The sequence below is a fragment of the Vespula vulgaris genome, chromosome 2, assembly GCF_905475345.1.
Source record: "Vespula vulgaris chromosome 2, iyVesVulg1.1, whole genome shotgun sequence".
In the NCBI taxonomy this organism is placed as follows: Eukaryota; Metazoa; Arthropoda; class Insecta; order Hymenoptera; family Vespidae; genus Vespula; species Vespula vulgaris.
Genome location: NC_066587.1, coordinates 4469787 through 4490302, shown reverse-complemented (window position 1 = coordinate 4490302; position 20516 = coordinate 4469787). Strand labels below are relative to the sequence as shown.

The 20516-nt window shown below is 37.4% G+C and overlaps 3 protein-coding genes across 9 annotated transcripts; 2 read left to right on the top strand and 1 right to left on the bottom strand.

Annotated features, from left to right (window-relative positions):
- LOC127061496 (zinc finger protein 26) lies at positions 1 to 6392 on the top strand. The gene is made up of 3 exons (XM_050988448.1): positions 1 to 460; positions 1802 to 2677; positions 2773 to 6392. Exons 1-3 carry the CDS (start codon positions 388 to 390, stop codon positions 3483 to 3485), a joined length of 1662 nt encoding a protein of 553 aa, XP_050844405.1. The 5' UTR covers positions 1 to 387; the 3' UTR covers positions 3486 to 6392.
- On the top strand, positions 6237 to 12229 carry LOC127061494 (mucin-19-like). 6 transcript variants are annotated; one of them, XM_050988439.1, is made up of 7 exons: positions 6237 to 6354; positions 7135 to 7218; positions 7305 to 7463; positions 7540 to 7927; positions 8002 to 8889; positions 8992 to 9699; positions 9762 to 12229. In XM_050988439.1, the coding sequence occupies exons 1-7, from the start codon at positions 6295 to 6297 to the stop codon at positions 12134 to 12136; spliced, it is 4662 nt and encodes a 1553-aa protein (XP_050844396.1). In that variant the 5' UTR covers positions 6237 to 6294; the 3' UTR covers positions 12137 to 12229. The 6 variants fall into 6 exon arrangements, with proteins under 6 accessions (XP_050844396.1, XP_050844398.1, XP_050844397.1 ...); XM_050988441.1 differs by having other exon boundaries at positions 8002 to 8895; positions 9100 to 9699; XM_050988440.1 differs by having other exon boundaries at positions 8002 to 8895; positions 8998 to 9699.
- Positions 12230 to 12417: 188 nt separating this feature from the next.
- On the bottom strand, positions 12418 to 15880 carry LOC127061497 (coiled-coil domain-containing protein 102A). 2 transcript variants are annotated; one of them, XM_050988450.1, is made up of 6 exons: positions 15217 to 15880; positions 14346 to 15076; positions 13840 to 14275; positions 13484 to 13758; positions 13339 to 13403; positions 12418 to 13267 (listed from the first exon to the last, which is right to left on the bottom strand). In XM_050988450.1, the coding sequence occupies exons 1-6, from the start codon at positions 15325 to 15327 to the stop codon at positions 13245 to 13247; spliced, it is 1641 nt and encodes a 546-aa protein (XP_050844407.1). In that variant the 5' UTR covers positions 15328 to 15880; the 3' UTR covers positions 12418 to 13244. The 2 variants fall into 2 exon arrangements, with proteins under 2 accessions (XP_050844407.1, XP_050844406.1); XM_050988449.1 differs by having other exon boundaries at positions 12432 to 13267; positions 13339 to 13415; positions 15217 to 15879.
- Between the last annotated feature and the right edge of the window lie 4636 nt (positions 15881 to 20516).

Here is a 20516-nt window from a genome sequence, read left to right as displayed (position 1 = left end):
GCCAGAGGAACTATTACGCCCGAAATTGCCGAGGCGTACGCACCCCTGGCCCGTAAAAAACGCGAGGGTTTCGTGTCGCACACGAGACTCGTCTATAATTTCCTCGCTTATTTTCAATTTATCTCTTTAGTACTTTTTCCCATCTTTTTTTTCGTTCTTCCTTTTTCTTTTTTATTTTCCCTTTTTCTTTTTTTTTCTTTTTTTTTTCCTTTAAATATTCGAGGACACGAAATCGCGTGTGTTGGTTCAATGTGAGACTTCGTTCGAAGTTAGAAAGCTATGGTTTGTGTGATTCTTTGAGGAAAGATCAAGTGGTGACGAAAAGAGGGAAGAGAAAGAAAAAAGAATAAGAAGAAGAAGAGATAGGAAGATAGCACGGAGAAGAAAATGCCGAGAGCTTTCCTGATCACTCATCGTCGATACAATGGCGTCGAGGAGGAGTTCGATACTTCCGCTGGAGGTGCGAATCTTTTTATAGTTTCTTAAATCACCGAGACGAAAGACTGATTCCATTAAATCAAAAAATCCTTGTGAACAAAATTTACAATCGATATTCGGATCGTGATAATTCGTGAATGACTTAGATTCGTTTTTAAATGTTAGAGGTTAATAGTTGTACGTTAGAACGATAACATCAATGATTTTTCATATTTATTTGATAATGAATGCTGAAAGAAATGAATTATCTCTGTATAGTTAAATAATGCGATTTTTATATAATAATTGGAAGATTATTTTTTCAAGATCAATTCTATATTTAAATTTTAACGAATTAAAGATTTCGTTTAAATCCTTAAGGAAGACAATAGAATAAGACTTAGTTAGCAACGATTGACCGATGAATTTTTTTAAAGATTTAAGAATAGGAGATACTAGATGCGTCACGAAGCTCGCACGACGCATACCGTCGCGATGCCGTCAACCCCTCCAAACCCTCTTTACAAGCGTAACACGCACACGCGCTCGAAAATACGCGGAATGAGCGAGAAAGAAGAGAGATAGAGATAGAGAGAGAGAGAGAGAGAGAGAGAGAGAGAGAGAGAGAGAGAGAGAGAGAGAGAGAGAGAGAGAGAATGAAGCACGCTATTTCCGTTCTCCCCAAAAACGGAGCTGCGAGCAAACTCTCGAAAGTGCCTGCGTGTTTCACGAATCATCCCGAATTTACTGCTCGGATTTACTGCTCATAACCGAATCCATTTGGTTGATATAAATCGTGGAAAAACCCTTGTTTATTCCGGAAGCGATAAAACTCATCAAAAAGTAACAGCAAAATTTCTCATGAAAGAAATTGAGAAACCAAAAGAAAAAATAATGAGCCCTATAGAATCTTCTTCTTTCTTTCATTTTTCCGTCTAAAATAAACTAACCGAAGGTATTTACTTCATGAGTTAATTCAAGTTTATTCGACCACGAAAGAACCACCTGTTGAGTTTAACTATCGATAAATCAAGAGATGTATTTCTATTTTCAAAAGAGGAGTAACGTAAGTAATCTATCGTTATCGAGATTCGCCTATGTGTATCTCATGTCAAAAAGGTTTTTAAGATGCTTCCGTTTTGTACTAAGTGATGGTAGAAAGAGCAGGCAGGAAAACTTCGAGATGTCGATAGGAATTTATGCGAGTTCGAGGCTTATTGGAAGTTTGCCAGACCAACTTGGTATTGTTAACACTCGAGCTTTCAACGTTTCGACGCGAAGCCGTCGATATGCTCGAGTACGTTGAACGCACGAGGCATGAACTTGATAATCTTAAAATATTGAAAAGATAAAGAAAAAAAAAATTATTCTTTTTAATACACAGGTCAAAGTCCTGAACGAGGAGTTAGGCTAGCCGAATATGGTAGTGCTCAGCCTACTTCCGATGGTGCTAGCGAATGCGGCAGCGAGACCTCCTCGGAATGTCCGGAAGAATTGTACAATCTTACGAAACTTGCGGAAGTGAGCCTTGCTGCAGCAGCCGGTACTTTAATTCATCCTAACAATTTGATCTACCAACGATCAAGCTCACCGAGATGTACCGATCCTACGGAAAAATGTAGCAGAACGGTTATGCCTAGAACGAAGGATCATCATCATCATCATCACCATCATCATCATCTTCACCAACAGCAACGCCTGCAGGAACGGCGAAATACCTACGAGGAAGAACAAAGCTTGGAAAGGACGAGATTCTTCTTCGAGAGTATCGAAAACGAACGAGAGATGCTTGGGATTAAAAGACTATCGCCTCATCATCCTCGTCATCATCATAGAAATCATCATCATCATCAAACAAATCATCCTCGGGAAGAAACTTCTTTCGTGACGGAAAACAAAATCGAGCCACCTCCAAAGGCGACTAATGTCAGTGAACCACCAAGTCCTACGGCTCAACAAGCTCGTAGAACTATTCAGAGTAATCTAGAAAATGCAAAGAGCGAGGACAACGAGGATCACGAGTGTCCCGATTGTGGAAAAAAATACTCTACGTCTTCTAACCTGGCCAGACACAGACAAACGCACAGATCACTCGGTGATAAGAAGGCTAGGAGGTGTCCACATTGCGACAAGGTTTATGTCAGCATGCCTGCCTTCAGTATGCACGTTAGGACTCATAATCAGGGCTGCAAGTGTCACTATTGTGGCAAGTGCTTTTCCAGGCCATGGTTGCTTCAGGGACATATACGCACGCACACAGGTAAGCAACGACACGACACGATCGATAAAATTACTCAAATTGAACTGAATCGAGGAACGAACTAAATCTTTTTCTCTTTTTTTTTTCGAATACAGGTGAGAAACCGTTCAAGTGTACAATCTGTAACAAAGCTTTCGCCGACAAGTCGAATCTCCGTGCACATATCCAAACACATTCGAACACAAAACCGCACGTATGTGCTCGATGTGGCAAGGCATTTGCCTTAAAGTCCTATCTTTATAAACACGAGGAATCGTCCTGTATGCGAGCGCATCATCGTTCCTCCATGGAGAAGAACGAATCGAGCGAACGAAAGACAACGTCTAACTCATCGACAACATCTGGTAGAACGAACGAACCTGCTTCAACGGCTTTGGATGCTTTGAACGACTCACAGACTACGACAACGACGGCAATGGCCACGACGAGTACAACGACAATGGCTTCCTGTATGACAGCTTCACCAACCAGCGTGATCGTTCCGCGTTTGGGTCTTCAACGTGATCAAGCCTGTCCACCATCAGCATTTTCAGCCATCATCAAACACACTGGTGCTAGCGAGAACGTTACTCCACCGCCAGCTAAACGTCCTTTCAAAGAACTCGACGGGAAGTCACAAGAGACTAAAACCACTGAGATCGTTTCTAGCATGGTCATTAGAACCTCGGTGATATCACCCAATCCAGAACATTTGGGTCGATTCAATGAAGCTAAGAAACCTTCTAATACCTTCGATTATCCCGAGTCAACGAGAACTTCGGCTTTCTCAAGACCCACAACGATGACTCTCAATTTGGCGATTGCGTGAAACAACGAAGAAAAATTTCGACCTTATCGACTAGTTTCTTTTTATTAGGCTCCTATTTTATTTCCTTTTGTTTTTATAGAACGAAATTGTGTAATCGAGCTGAGAAGAATTTTACTTTGTTTCGATGCCAAAGGTGTCGATTTCCGACACGTGATCACTAAGTGTCGAGTTTAAATAATGATCGACGTGCATTACGTGAACGGGTATTGTCTAAAGTATCTTCCTAATTAGGGACCATGTAGGGAATAGTCGTAATTAATATTAACGTCCTAAGACATTATAAGCATTATATCTTTAAATGACGTGCCCAAGGGTCTTCCGATTGATCGTGCCTTAGGACTATATCTTTTTTTTATTTTATTATATTTCTTTATCAGCGGCTGAACGATCGTTCAAATTTCTATGCTATTTGACGAATTTTCCAAAACATAGGGCGTCATTATTTTATTACCAATCCTAATTGAATTACAGTGACATTGATATAATTATTTTATAATTAGATTCAACAATAGAATCTCTTCACGTGCTCTTCAAGGCAGCTAAAAAAGGTGCCTCGCGGATCGTATAAACGAGCGTACCTAACAGTGTTATATGAAAAAGAACATTGACGAAGTCATAGTGATATTAGATCTGTACAGTAGAATTTACGAATTGTTTTTAATTAGGTTAGTTCGATCGATTTGAATATTTCATAAATTCGAGTAAAAAATTTCTCGTTAGATTTAGTCCAACTAAAGTAATTAATTTATCTATGTCAAGTTAGAATAAGAAATCGTGAAAGTAGTCGTAAAATGTTTAAATGGATTTCAAACGATACTAATTATTGTAAAATTACTTATATTTCTAATGTATTCTATCTGTGATTGAAAAAATTGTAAAGATAAAGCTTGTACGTTGTATGTATGTACGATGTAGGTTGCAGTACGTACGATAATTAAGAATTTTTTTTCATATGTTTTATCCATTACCAACCGTCGGTAAGGATCAGAGTGTGAACTAGTCGAGTCCGTTTTGCTACAACGAGCGTAACCCTTCGCATCGAAGCGACTCGTTATTTATTTTTGCGAGTCTTGTTCGTTCTCTGTTCTAAGAATTAATTTTCCATTGAATGATGAGATATTAAAAAACATAAAAGAACATTATCGCAGCTCGATAAAGTAGGAATTGCCACGAGTGAGGCGGTTACCACGAGAACTCGAGTGGCAACGGTTATTAATATACGAAAAGATATAATATAACTAATATTTACTCAAAAATAAGATTATTGTAAGATAGTTTTATTCCTCGTTAGATCAGTAAAAGGATCGATGGTGTTATGAAATATTCTAATTACTGATCGAATTCGAGGATTTATATCTTTTCTTTCTCTTTCTTTTTTTTTCTTTCTTTCTTTTAACATTATCGTAGTAATCATTTTACTCGACATTGTAAATAGCATTCCCAATTCTGTCGTATTTAGAAATTAGATAAACGTGATGCGTAGCCGTATTATTAAAGACAGTTTGATACGCTGTTTATTGTAAATAATTGTATGTGCCATTTGTAGTACTGGAGTGCCTTATGTGAATATTTTACTCACTTTTTGTACGAATTGTGAAACTATTTGTCCATCGCATCAAGAAATATATATATATATATATACAAATATATACATATATATCTATTATCGTGTACATAATTTTTGTATATTTCTTTTCTTCAATAACTAATATCAAATCATTGAGCGAGATGCAAATTGCTATTAAGAGAAGTAGTCTATGTCAGTCGTTCGTTTTGTTTTTATTCATCGGTCCCATTATCGGATTGATGAACCGTACGATCGTTAGTGATGCTTCGAACTAGAGTAAACAGAGAGTTGCTGTATTTAGTAAATGAATTGAAGTCAATAATTAGGACACACGAAGAAGAAATCATTTCGATCGATAATGATGACGACCATGTCAACGTCTTCTTCGCATCTCTTATTCAGTCATGCAAAGAGACCGATCCATGTCAATGAAAATTAATGTAATCGATAGAGTTAATATTTCTTTTTAAGAACTACATATATTTTATCTAGTAATCAGATTTTATATATAAATAGAAAAGAAAATTAATATAAAAATAATTGCATAGATAAAAAACATATCTTTTGTTTATACAACACACACACATATATATGTATATATACATATATATACAACATAATGAAGTTGAGTTATTAATGCAAAATTCGAACTAATTCCATAGAATAGATAGAAAACACGATGTTCTCATCTTCCATTTGTATAATATACATACTAAATGCAACAAGTTTGAATTATGAAAATACAAGATCTCATTGTGAATAGAAAAATCTCGTAATATCAATATTTATCGGATTTCCCGAAAGTATATCTTTGTTGTTGCCGGCAAAGACACATATTCACATCATAAGTTTAGGTAACAAGATCCGCATGAAGTCGAGCGAGAGGAGAGATAACGTAACACTCACAATACGTCTTCTTCTTAGAATTCTTTCTATCAGTTCGCAAGAAAAGAAATGACAACGTTATTTACATGATATCGGTCGATAATAAGTAGTAGATCTTTTTCTAACATCGTTTGAAAAGTTCCATTTTTTCTTTATCCTATTTCGTCGAATTTTTGCAATAACTCTTTACATCGATGTTCCACCGTGAAATGTGCGAGTATGAGTGAACCGGTAAAGAGGAAGTGGAAGAAGAATAAGAAGAAGAGAAGGAGTGAACAGAGTGGGAGTTGACGACTCAGCAGCAACGAAGATCAACGTAGAAATTAATAGTAGAAGTGTCCCGAAGAGGCTCAAGCCATGCGGCCAATCCTCTTTATCCTGATCTGCCTCACAAATACGGCTTTTTCGTACTATTCTGTAAGTTCGTTATTATTAATAAAATTTTTATTACCGTGTCTTTCTTATTTCCTTTCAAAGAAATCTGTAAACAATTATTTTAAACAAGATTTTTTAAAATCACGTTTTGTGTATGTGCGAAAGGGCAGTTATCCGTAGGATAAGTTTCATCGGATTTCAACTTGTTGAGAGTGCATTAACTTACGTTATATTTTTGCGAGTTTGCATAAATTTTCTGCATAGTTATAGCGACTGTTCTCTTATCCGAATTTGGATAGACGCGCAGAAAATCATTTTAACTTCTAAACATGTTTTTTGTGCGAACGAACGTTTTTTGTTGTGTTTCTATCGAAAAAGATCACGAAAAAAAAAGTTATAAAAAATATAATTAATCTTCATTATTTTATTTTAACAAACGAACGTGTATCGTGACTATTAAATTGTTTATTAATTTAATATTTAATATGATCATACTGTCGAGTTAGAACAGGTTACTAGCACGGATCACATTCTGATTCATGTGACTAGAAGATATTTCTAAAAGAGATTTGAAGATCAGAGTTCACGAGATAAACGGAACCGATATGAAATTACTTGGCCTGCTCCCGATTTGTCCATCCTGCCTTTTTTTAGTTCTACTTTCTTCCACCAATATAAAATTATTGTTAGAAACATACGATATGATATCGTGAAAGCTCAAGTTAAAGAGAAAATTAAAGTCTCGAGATCTTGACTAACTTAAATGTGGTATACGAATTTGATGAGATCGACGTTAAACCTGATACTTTATTTTGTTTACAGAAAAAAACTCGTTTTGATCGTTCGATTAATGACAAGTTAGATGAGTCAATCAACAAAGAATGGGCTTTCACTGATGATCAAACGGTAAATTGACAATTCAATCTCCCTCTATATACCGTACTAGGTATCCATAATGATAGACTATTAATAATCATCTGTTCATTTAACAGTTTTTCACCGCTTATAAAGATAGAAAAGAAAATGCCTGTTATCTAGAGAGATTGAAAAAAGATCAAATAGAACATCATCAGGATGTTTCGATACGATATCGCGAAAAACAGAATTCAAAAGTTCTTTATGTTCCAAATGAGACATTAACAAAGCTAGAGGTAAAAGTCAATTCAAATATCTAATCAAGTTTTTAGCTTAATTTTCATGATATCGATCATATTTTTTTCAAATTAGGCATGGCGTGAAGCAGGAGGTCGGATCGTAGATTTTTGCCGAGGTCGTAATATTTATCTCCTTCAAGAAACTAAACCAATCACAGGAAATGATTTGGATCCGTTCTTAAACGAGATTCCAATCGATGAAAATGATATCTCGTCGAAAAGAGTTGCTGATATTGTACTAATACCGCTTCTCAGTCGAGCTAAGAGAGAAATTCAGTTAGAGAATCGGAAAAGATTGAACGAAGAATTTGAGAAAATTCGAATACGTCGTCAAACATCACAGTTTCGTGGAAGGTTCCGAGGACAAACTCAATCGCAATATTTAAATCTTGGTAACGATGGACAAACAGAAGGCAAAGCCGAAGCGGAAGCAACGCAGCAGTCATCTCGAGCAGTTGTTGGTATGCATCGATAATTTTTGTTATATCCTGATAGTCCAGGATATCTTATTATTTATTGAATTTAAATATTTCAGCTGGTAATCATGGTATGGGCCAAGCACAAAGTATGTCTTCAAGTGGAAGTGGTTGTGAAGAGTGTCCAGGATATCAACCTGATTATGCTCTTCACGTAGATCCAGGTAAATTACAGATTCAAGAATTACCTAGAGAAGGACAATATGTGACTGGACCAGGCGCTGTTGGAACTCCAGGAAGAATGGTAGATTATCGTGGAAGTATGGTATCTGGCACTGGGCCAACAGGAGGGGTTGAGCAATATCCTGAAGCTATAGTTCCTGGATCTACGGTACCAAAAACTACTGTCCCTGATTGGCAAACTTATCCTGGAGGAATTCAACCAGGAACTGGAACATATCCCACTGGACCGATTGGACCGGGAAGTGTAACACCAGGACAATATCCTGGTGGTGTTGTATCAGGTGGAGCTTATCCAGGTGCATTAGTGCCAGGAAGTGTTCCAATTTATCCTGGAGGTGTCATACCAGGAACACCAGGAACACCAGGAGGTAGTAGACCATATCCTGCTGGTACTGTACCAGGAACTGGTGTAATGTACCCTGGTGGTGTTCCATCTGGAACTGTACAAACTGGAGGTGATGTAGCATATCCTGGTGGCACCGTAATAGGAACGAAAGTAATAGATGGAACTGGAGTATATCCTGGAGGTACTGCACCGGGAAGTATACCAACTGGAGGTGGTGTAACATATCCAGGTGGACCTGTAACAGGAACTACAACAACAGGAGGAACTGGAGTATATCCTGAAAGTCCTGCACCGGGAAGAGTGCCAACTGGAGGTGGTGTAGCATATCCAGGAGGACCTGTAACAGGAGGAACTGGAGTATATCCTGGAGGTACTGCACCGGGAACTGTACCAACTGGAGGTGGTGTAGCATATCCAGGTAGACCTGTAACAGGAACAACAACAACAGGAGGAACTGGAGTATATCCTGGAAGTCCTGCACCGGGAAGAGTGCCAACTGGAGGTGGTGTAACATATCCAGGTGGACCTGTAACAGGAACTACAACAACAGGAGGAGTTGGAGTATATCCTGGAGGTACTGCACCGGGAACTGTACCAACTGGAGGTGGTGTAGCATATCCAGGTGGACCTGTAACAGGAACTACAACAACAGGAGGAGTTGGAGTATATCCTGGAGGTATTGCACCGGGAAGTATACCAACTGGAGGTGGTGTAGCGTATCCAGGTAGACCCGTAACAGGAACTACAACAACAGGAGGTGCTGGAGTATATCCTGGAGGTACTGCACCGGGAAATGTGCCAACTGGAAGTGGTGTAGCATATCCAGGTGGACCCGTAACAGGAACTACAACAACAGGAGGAACTGGAGTATATCCTGGAGGTACTGCACCGGGAAGTGTGCCAATTGAAAGTGGTGTAGCATATCCAGGTGGACCCGTAACAGGAACTACAACAACAGGAGGAACTGGAGTATATCCTGGAGGTACTGCACCGGGAAGTGTGCCAACTGGAGGTGGTGTAGCATATCCAGGTGGACCCGTAACAGGAACTACAACAACAGGAGGAACTGGAGTATATCCTGGAGGTACTGCACCGAGAACTGGTGGTGCTATTCCAGAAACTATAACAACAGGTGGTGGAACTTATCCTGGAACTATAAGAGGTACTGTAATACCTGGAGGTGTTCCACCGGAAGCACTACGTCAACCTGGAGAACGTTATCCAGCAGGTATTATTTATAAATTGTGACGATAGAAATATAGTAATTATATGGACAATTACATTTTTCAGAAACTTCAATTCCAGGGGTTTCTTATCCGACTGGTACTGGGACAGGTGGAACGGTAACATATCCTGGTGGAGTTCCATCTGGAGTAGGCATAACAGGTGTTGGTGGTCCAGGAGTTCCTATAGTGGGTGGTAGTGGAATGTATCCTGCTGGAATTCCTGGTACTGTTGTTACAGAAAGTCCTGCTTATCCTGGTAGAGTTGTCACAACAGATGGAAGAGGAGTTTCTGGTGCAGGAATTCTTCCTAATATTGTTACAGCTGCTAAAACAGACGTCGGTACTTCTATATCCTATCCTGGAATATCACATGGGATACCGGGAGTTAGTGGTACTGGTATCATTACTCCGCAAGGTGGAGTAGCGCAACCGGATATGACTAGATTTATAACTCCAGGAACCGTATATCCAGGGGCGCCTTTACCAGGAAGTGGAATGACTATTACAGGTGGAGCTTATCCAGGTTCTAGTGTATTTTTGCCAGGAGGCGTTGGAACTTATCCTGGAGGTGTCATACCAGGAACAGGATCTACAGGAACAGGAGGTGTACAGTATCCTCCTTCCGGAGTACTATCTCCTGGTCAAATTACAAATATTCCTGCAGGTGTTCCTGGTATCTCTCAATATCCTACTATTAATCAATACTATCCAGGTGGAATTGGCGGTCAAAGGATTCCAGGTCAATATCCAGGAGGCACCGTAGAGGCGTCACAATTTTATCAAAAACCTAAAGATATTTCTCTGACGAGTGCAGAAGATGATGGTGCAGATACCCAAGCATCTAGTTCCGTAAAACAAGTTGATTCTGGTACAGAAGCAAGTGCATCCGCCCAAGGTAAATACGGACAGGGTACTGCACAATCTCAAGTGTCCGGAATTTACAGTGGTTCTGCATCATTTTCGGCGCAAGCTGGTACCAGTGATATTAATAGAAGTGCTCAAGCCGAAATAAGTGGCGGCAAAGACGGTGCTGTAAGTAATGCAGAAGGTGTCGGTGGTCGTGGAAAAAGTCAAGCGCAGGTTCAATTAAATTCTGATTCTGGTGCTACTTCGACGGGAGCTCAAAGTAGCGGTTGGAATCATGGAACAACTTCTCAGGTGCAAGCCAGTTCCAAAGGTGGAATGGCAGATGCACAAGCTAATGGCGAAGGTAGCACTTCTAGTCAGGCACAGATTGGATTTCAGCCATATTTAAAAAATGATAATAAAGTCGAAAAACATTCTCTTCCCTTCCGTGGTGGAGGTACGGCGTCTGCTCAAAGTGGAACTCACAGAGGTCAATCCCAATCTCAATTACAGGGATCATTTCAATACGGAATCACTTATACCGGTGCTGCACAGGCTGGTTCAGGATCTGGCGCAGCAGCTTCTAGAAAGCCATTTAACTTCAATCTTACTAATCCTGAAATTTATAGGTCGTATAAACCGAGTAATATACCATCGATATTTAAAAACGACGCCACGGAAGTAACGAATGTCCCGAGTGATGCCGATTTTAGTCGTATTCAGGCACAACGGGGTTTACAAACAAGCTCAAGTTCTCGACAAACGGTTGTCAGTGGTGTATCGAAAGAAAAAGTAGAAACTTCAATCAATAAGAAAGAACAATCTATGGACAACAAACACGCAGCAGCTGAGCCAGTTTATGGCGAGGAGGAATACGAAGATCAGTATGAAGACGAAGATTATGATTCACCTGTTGGACAAAATCCTCCACCCAACTTAGAAACTTTTTCTTCTAATAAAAAACTAGAAGATCAACATCAATCGCAAATGATACAGATCGGTAATGCTAATCGATATGATGTTCGAGTCACTCAGGACTCAAATATTGCACAAGCAGGTGACAAATTACAACCAGGTCAATCCTTACCAGGTTATACCATTCCACCTGGTTTTCGTGGAAGAGTATTGTCGATTGCCGGTGATGATACAGTTGCTAAAGGCGATGGGAAAGCTCAATCGCAAACTGTTGCACTAATTCCAGCGCAACCGAATACTACTCTTGAAAACAAATCGCTTGTTTCGGAAACACGATCGCTTCATAACAATTATCCTCGCTTTACAGGAACTCCTACTTCTAAAAATAATGGTGATCATCTAAACGCTCCTACTCGATCGTCCTCTAATAGTTTTCTCACGCGTGATTTGGACAAATCGATTAGACCTAGTTATTACACTGTAACAAATAGTGTCGCTGGTAAAATAGATGATAACAAAAGTTCTCAAAAAAAATACGAACATCGGTATTATACTAAAAGTTCCACGTGCGGATATTTTACATTTTCTTGCAATATCGTATACGGTTCTAATGGTAGAACAAAGATTTGCAAACCTAAAGTACCAACATATCCCGATGGTACACCAATGAAGTGTTAATTAATCATATTGCGTATTAGATTATTTTATATATATACATATTGTATTATTTTATAATATTCACTAGTAAAATTTTTATTGTCCATTTAGTATATATATATATATTTAGTAATCTCTTTCATAGATAGATAGTTTTCTGCCATAAAAATATGTATAATTGAAGAAAACAGATATATTATAGTTTTTAAATATGTAACTATTATATAAACGTCATAATTTCATAGGAGTGATTATTATTAGAATATTATTATAATTATATTTCTAAACGAGTAATATTTCTCTTTGAAAATATTTTAATGCATGTTATCGTATTACTGCCCAACTGTTATTTATCGATTTACTAATAAAGTACATTCGGAATAAAAGAAGAGTATTATTTGTTTTTATTCATTCAATTATAAGCTAATTTTGATGAGCCAATAATTTAAAAATATTTTTACTCTCACTATTTCTATAAATGTGTTTTCTTTAGTTACAATTAGTATAATATATCTCGTAACAGTAACACTAAAGTCACGGGCACATAGGTAAATGCATTATTGCTTTATCATATTCTACTTACATTTTCAACATTGACATAAGGGTTTGAACCATACGAATCAGGTATCATGACTTGTACATTTCGTAAGTCTTTTAAAAAATGGCAATTGCGTGTGTTATTACTTTTTCTTATAATATATACAGTGTGTACATACATACAAAAAATTATAAAAAATATAAACATTAAAAAATCTAGATCGTCATTAAATAAAGATGTACAAATTAAAAAAAAAGAAATACATAAAAGAAAATATTATTTACAGTAAAAATTGAAATTTCATCATGAAATAATAAAAAAAATCTAAAAATAATTAAACATATAAATAAATCTTATAAATGCATAGTGTTCTAAAAATACATTTACAGGAATAACACTGGTTAAAATACCTATTTTCCTGATTACTATGTATACACATTTACAAAGTTACTAATGAAAGAATGTCAGTGGAGTGTTAAGATTATAGGAATATAAGAAATATAAATTAGTTTTACCTCCTAACCATTTGTTTACTCCATCTATTTTCTTATCTAAACGAAATATGAATATGTTTATCATAGCAATTATGTATTAGACTTGATTTGCTTCATAATCTAGAACAATAAATGTCAAAAAGTAATTTCATATTAACTTGTACCTAAATTATAGACAGATTAAAGCATACCATCAGATAATTCTTCATCATCGTGTAATTTATTATCTAATGATTCCACAGATCTGTTCACTGCACTTGTTTCAGAACTAATAATGAAGCAGCATATGATTAATTAAGAAAATGTAATTATATTAGATAGAAAATTAAAATTTACCTGTTTTTAAAATGTTCTAATTGTACATTTGCTGACTGTAGCTGCTCCAAAAGATCTTCATTAACTCGCTGTAATTTACGTACACTGTTGGTTGCAGCATCTACTTCATCTTGAGCTAAAGATAATTCTTTTTTAAGTTCATCTACTCTTCCTCTCACTCTTTTAACTTCTCCTTCATATTGCTCCAGTCTTCGTATGGCGTGTGATAATTCTGTCGTTTTTTCACCCAACAATTTTTTCAATTTCGTTTGAGAATGTTTTATGTCTGATAACTCCTGATAAAAAAAAAAAAGAGTAAAGAATGTAAAACGATGAGTCTTTTACAAAGCTTAAATAAATTTCTATAAAATATAAACCTTGTTTCTATCTAAAAGCTCTTGCTGTAACAGCTTTCCATCTGTATCTGTAGTGGAAAGAGGACGAGATCGTCGTGATTCTAGTCTCTCTTGTAAGTCATGCAATTCAATACGTAATTGCTTATTTTCTCTCTCTAATGAAATTTTTTCAGTTTCCAAACGTTCACGTTTACCCCATTCTGCCGCATTTTCAGCTTGTAATTTTCCTAATTCTGTCCATAATTCAGACAATCTACGATCCATTCCTTCTTTACTTAAAGTTTCAACAACCAAATCATTGTGTGCAGTACTAAGTTCATCTTGATATCGTTCTTTCAACTCCAATAGTTCCCTCATAGCTTCAGCTCTACTTTCTTGAAGTTCTACACACTGTTCTTGTAACTGTGTAACTTCAGATCTCAATTTTTCTATACCTCTGTGCAATGAATTCTTTTCCCTATAAAAATAATATTACAATTAAGAAAAAGTGATCTAGATGAAAGATATTGCTTAATATAAACACTTACTCTCTTTCAGCAGAAATAGTTTTGGTGGCTTCATCCAATCTAAGTTGTAACATAGAAAGTTTCTGTGCTAATATTTCCTCATTGTACAATTCTATAGAAGATTGCCTTTTCTCTGCTTTACTTTCTATCGAAGATTCTGCAACTAACTGTGCAATATCTCTGTCTAATGTACTCAAAGAACCTTCTTTGTATAATTCTACTGCATGTTTTGGAACTGCACCTTGAAGTACATATTCTTCAATGTCTCTATCTGGTAGAGCAGTATGATTACCAATATTAACATTTGATTCTTCAAATGACCGTTGGCACGATAATGCTTCTTTTTGACTCCCTTTTTCTTGTTGTTCTACATTATTGTAAAAATCTAACAATTCATCAATTCCAAGTGTACTTCTTAATTGTGAATCCGATTCCAGTACCGAGAATATTTGTTGATTGAACTGTCCTGCATGTTTCAAGAGTAACATATGTATTTTCTCCATTTCATTTTTCAACTGTTCGTTCTTCATTTCTAACTCTTGAGATTCATGTTTATATGTATTAGCATCTTTCATAGCAATTTCTAATTTTGCTCTAAGTGCTTTGGCCTCTTCTCTTGCCATGTTCCTTTCGTTTCGAACTTTGCTCCATTTTTCACGCCAATTAGCAGTACAATCTGACCACCACCTCATAGTTTTTTCCATTTGAGCGGCTCGTGCCCTAGCTTCTTCCAATTCTCTCTGCCGTAAGGCCTAAGATTAACAGAATGAATAAACAAATATTTGCAATACAAAATAATTCCTATTCTTTATATTAATAATATAACAGCTTGTAACAAGTATCAAAAAAGATAAAAAAACAAAAATTATAGTTAACAAATACGTAATATTACCTCTTTAGTTTCCCATTCACTATCCATATAACGAGACGAAGAAGATACATTAACATCATGTTCTCTCATGTATCGTCGAGATGATGTTCCACTGGCTGTCGACTGTGCCATAACTGCAGAATCTAACCTACGTTTCCTTTCTAACAAAACTGCAATTGAGTTCTAAGAAACAATGTAAATCAATAATATTTGCGAATAGATATCACACGTTATTTATACAATCTCTTTATTATATTTTTTTCTTCATCGTATAAGAAAGATTTCCTATATGATATATCAATATAAAAGCAATCAGTTTACGTATGTTTTATCTTTTCGCATGCACTTGCATGCAGGTGCACACACGTTGCATTCATATGTGTTTATCGAAGTTCATAGATAATATTTGTGTTCAATCTGCATCGAGTAGGTATATTGAATACCTATAAGTGATACATTACAAATTATAGATCGAGCAAATCACTACTATGGAAAACTAAAGATTTTAATCGCACCCCCGCAAACTCATAGGTTCGCTAGTGTCGTTATTTTCCGTGCTCTCATTTTTTATTAAACTTTCTCTGAAATTTTTTTGAACACACAATAAAATATCATTTCTATATCTTATACAAACATACAACATTGTCTTGACTTGATAGGGTAGTGATAAATTAAAAAAAAATAATAATAACCACAGTGGCAGTAAACATATTTATCTGCCATCTATGCAAGTATTGCCAAACTATATGAATGTACTCGAGTGGTTTGTTATTAGCACGTGGCTATATATTGTGCTGCCATCTCTTGGGGGGTTGAAAATTCGAATATTATTTCCTTTCTAATATACATTATTCATTTAAAAACAGATTACATTATATTAAATAATAAACCTCAATGTTAATTTTCTTTGTAAATTTAGTAAATAGTAAAACAATAACGATAAAAATCGTAATATTCCTTTATAAAATATATTACACATATATGATAAAATGAGAAAGTACGCAACAATTTCGATCGAAGAAAATTTGCAAGATTATTGAAATATTTTCATAATTATTGAACGTTCCCCAAAAAAAACTGTTCTCTATGGGGAGTCTAGTTTAATAATAGTAATGAAGGAGCTCGAGTTTTCGTCCCCTGAATTTCTTCACCCATCCTTTCTATTCTTCATTCTTGGAAGAAATAAAAGCAGAGTTGTAAGAGTCGGATGATTAATATCCAGCCGACAGTTTGTGAAGCGGGCAGCCAATAAACGGGATAAAAATACTCGTGAAAAATAGCGCGCTCATTAGGGGTACAGTCACATCTGTGACTGCTGCCTGGAACGCGCTAGAGAAGACCAGAAAGTCGCGACGGAGAAGGCAAAACGGAGGGACAGATTTATTAAAGTAATGGTAGATTATTTTAATATTCCGATGGGAGCGCGTGCTTTCTTTCTTTCTCTTTCCCTCTCACCCTCTTTTCCTCTCTCTCTCCCTCTTTCTTTTTCTCTCTTTCTCTCCATTCGTTGTCTTGTGCAATTCAATAATCCTCCTTGCCCCATCTTTTCTCTTTTTTCCCTCTTCTTTTCTTTTATAACCGGAATTGAAATAGCGAAGCTTCCACTCGTTTTACATTATTAGTAATAAACTCGATGTTTTACGCGATGCAGCAGACTCTACATTTTGCCTTCTTCCTATCTTATACTTTCGAACTTGCTTTCGCATTCATGAACATTTCCGATATCACGATATCAACGATATACATACGTCATCTTGCCATATTGTTATTCTTAAAAGATTCCCCTAACGAAATCTCACTGTTCTTTTCCTATAGAAGCGAAAAAAAGAAGAGAAAGAGAGGGAAAGAGAGAGAAAGAAATCTGAAAACGGTAACGCGTAATTTTGCATTTGAAATCGTACAGGTAAATTTATTTAACCATTTTTGTTTTCGAAATCTATTCGTATGATCTTGCACCGCGTATATAGCCAATGTATATTACTCGATGTTCGAAATATTTTTCGTGCTTTTTTTTTTATTTGTTACTCTCCCAATTTTTTTTTTTTTATCGAAATTAAACGTTTCACTTTATCGTTACGTACGGCAATTAATAATAACTCACGATCGGGCATATCTTTTATAACCTTCCGGAGTATAAATTGCGAAATTCTGGAATTATCAGGCGACGGGAATGAAAGGCTATTTCCGTTGCACGGAATCGCGAGCAATATTTTACGCGGGATTGGGGTTGAACGCGGACACATCGACGTTTGATATTTTTATGCAGTGGCGCCACCGCGGTGAGATTTACGAGGCAGATATGCGATCACAAAATGTCCGACACTAAATCAAACATGTTGCATTGGAAAACATCCGAAATTATTATTGGGACTTTTATTGGTCTTCCGGAAATGAAATAAATGTATGACGTAACTTTTATAACCTTCCTATACTCTCGATAGAGATAGGTAAGTATTTTTCGATGACTTTTCAAGAGAAAAAAAATATTACTTCTTAAAGATCTAACTATTTTCATGAATATTTTCAATATCATCATCAGATGCTCCTTTGTTTCGACCAAACGAAGAAAGAATCGCAAGTTACGTTTAAATTTCGAAGATGACAAAAATATAGAAAAGTCACGTAGTTTGGGGTAGTCCGGACGAGGCAATATATCGCAGTTATTGTCCATTAGAGGAGCGCAACGTGGCCATCTACGCCACGAACTTATTTTATGATATTGCTGACTTTCTCGCTTTTCCTTCTTCTACGATCATTGTCTTAGTATCACGGATATTCACTACCCATTTCACCTACTCTAACGCATCCGATGAAGTTTCTAACAGGTTTACCGAGCGATATTATCAACGTTACTGTCTACGTTAAGATGGTAAATATATTCATCGACAAATCGATCTCTTTCGTTGATCATCGATCATTGCCTTCATTTGAATCTCGCGAAGGCACTAGTCTGAAAATTATCGTAATCGTGAAAAATGTATCATTCTAAACGGTCTCATAAATCTGCTCTCATACTATTCTACTCCTTTGCAGAGAGAAAGAGAAAGAGGAAAGAGAGAGAGAGAGAGAGAGAGAGAGAGAGAGAGAGAGAGAGAATACCGTAAGAGACGATGGCAGAGAGGGCTGGTTAATTGGCATGACAGATAGAGGGTGCGAGAGAAGTTGTCGCTTAGTAACATTACGTCGCGATGAAAGTGATATCCAACCCCCGTACGTCGTACCTACCCCCGCTACGCTCTACCGCTCGCACACAACTCCATTCCCCCGCTGTTGGCTTCACAGATGAACGATCAGAGTAGTTTCCACGAGCATTCGATTTCTACTATCATTAGAAACGTTCCAAACAATCATTAATATTACGAGATACCCGAAAAGCTATTACCATTCATCGACCGACGTCGAGGTGGTTCGAGTGATGATACTGGCCTTTGAAAAGAGAAAAAGAAAGTAATAAAAAAAAAAAGATGAAAAGAAAATGAAAACTTACATTTTAATAGCAAATCTTATAATTCTCTACCTGTATGAATGAAAATAATATTTCTAATGAATATTATGAACGAATAAACGTATATTTCTTAAGAATGAAGAATTAAGAGGGTTAAAAAAATGATTTTTCGTCGAAGAGTCATATAGGTCGAGTAATAGACTGGCAACTAGCCGAAACTGAAAATTTACTTAAAGCGATTAGCATGGTGGCTCTTCCGGAGCATCTATCGGCGTCATATCTCTTTGTCAAGAAGGCGAGCGAGTATGTTTGCGCGGGGTCGAACGGTACACTAAGCTACAAAAGACCAACGTAGCTTTATATCCCCGAACATCGTTTACTGCTTTTCCCTTCTCTATACATCATCCGACGACTCATCTGCTGACTTGTTATTAAATTAATCCTTCGTTTAGTCAAATTGATGCATTGATATCACAGAGCACTCATAACTCACGACACCCTCTTGTTTCACATACACACGTATACAAACATACGCAAAGAGAAAGAGAGAGAGAGAGAGAGAAACAGAGACAAGTGTAGACCCTCTTGATCTAACGAGGGGCTACAAGAGCTCTCTGTGCGATCACCATTTGCGACTTCACTATTTATTAATATCTTTAGTTAACATTTTAACCAGGCACTAGGCAATCTAACTCTGACGTCATCGGTTGATAAGTGACCCACCTCTTCTTACTCTTCTACTCTGGGAAAAGTGAGAGCGTTTTGATAATAACGTCGGTTTCGCGTCATCAATAATTCAACTCTGGTTCCTCCTCGTTCGACGATCGGTGTTTAGAAGGAGGGGGAGGGACTGCGTTTACTTTGTCTCCGCGGGAGATCTTGTTTCGAGAAAGGCAACGCTCAATGGGGTGACTTTAATACCCGCAAATAAAAGTGCACGTGACTCTTTTAAATAATCCTTTAGTACGTCGCCCTCCTTTTGGACTTTTCAAAGTGATTGCATCGAACAACTTAAAAGTTGTAGCGTATTTTCTTCCCTCGTTTCTCTTTTCCCACAAGATATACTTAGCAACAAATTACACGTATCTATATACCTACATACATATACGTATAGAGCTATTGTGGGTAGCAAGAATCTAATACTTTTTTATATCCAAAGAAAATAGTATCGATTACGACGTGGACCTTGCTCGGGCAAAGTCATAATCCGTTGCCGTGGTCCCTCGTAAGCGCGCGAATCGCTAGCTCGCTTTTCTACGCGTATCCTTTTTGGAGTATGGCGTTACCGCAGTAGGAGAACAAGTACGTTGTAACTTGTAGGGTATTTGAGCGGTAAAAAACATGGTGCCAGAGCTCGCACTTGAGAGAGAGAAAGAGAGAGAGAGAGAAAGAGAAAGACAAAGGGAGAGAAAGAGAAAGAGAGAGAGAGAATAGAAACGTGTGCCACGTCTGAGCAGAATCGAGTAGAGTAAAACGGGCGCAGGGTAGGCCATAAACAAGTGCTTACCGCAATCTAATGCGTCTGTAATTGCTCGAGCACCAGTATCTCCCCCAACGGTCCCACTTGCTCGCGCGATTTAATTACTATGTAAATGTCGCATTCCCTAACCTGTCCGTTTTCCCTCTCCATCCTCTTTCACTCTCTCCCTCTCTCTTGTTCATCCTCTTTCCCTCTTCTCTCTCTCTCTCTCTCTCCCTCTCTTCCTCTCTTCCTCTCTTCCTCTTCTCCTCTCTTCCACTCTTCCACCTCTTGTCCCGTACACCCTTCTCCCGCTGTCGCCCGATGTCCTTAATTACTTTATACGTTATTATAGCCCACCAACTACCGCCGACCGTACTCTCACTCCATCCGGCACCCAGACATTCCACTCCATTT

Excerpts from the sequence above, each read along its gene's own strand:
- LOC127061494 (XM_050988437.1), top strand. The coding sequence starts at position 6,295 with ATGCGGCCAATCCTCTTTATCCTGATCTGCCTCACAAATACGGCTTTT. Across the intron at positions 6,355-7,134 it reads CGGCTTTTTCGTACTATTCT|AAAAAAACTCGTTTTGATCG; the intron begins GTAAGTTCGTTA and ends TTTTGTTTACAG. Across the intron at positions 7,464-7,539 it reads AGACATTAACAAAGCTAGAG|GCATGGCGTGAAGCAGGAGG; the intron begins GTAAAAGTCAAT and ends TTTTCAAATTAG.
- LOC127061496 (XM_050988448.1), top strand. The coding sequence starts at position 388 with ATGCCGAGAGCTTTCCTGATCACTCATCGTCGATACAATGGCGTCGAG. Across the intron at positions 461-1,801 it reads GTTCGATACTTCCGCTGGAG|GTCAAAGTCCTGAACGAGGA; the intron begins GTGCGAATCTTT and ends TTTAATACACAG. Across the intron at positions 2,678-2,772 it reads ACATATACGCACGCACACAG|GTGAGAAACCGTTCAAGTGT; the intron begins GTAAGCAACGAC and ends TTTCGAATACAG.
- LOC127061497 (XM_050988449.1), bottom strand. The coding sequence starts at position 15,327 with ATGGCACAGTCGACAGCCAGTGGAACATCATCTCGACGATACATGAGA. Across the intron at positions 15,077-15,216 it reads GTGAATGGGAAACTAAAGAG|GCCTTACGGCAGAGAGAATT; the intron begins GTAATATTACGT and ends TGTTAATCTTAG. Across the intron at positions 14,276-14,345 it reads ACTATTTCTGCTGAAAGAGA|GGAAAAGAATTCATTGCACA; the intron begins GTAAGTGTTTAT and ends TTATTTTTATAG.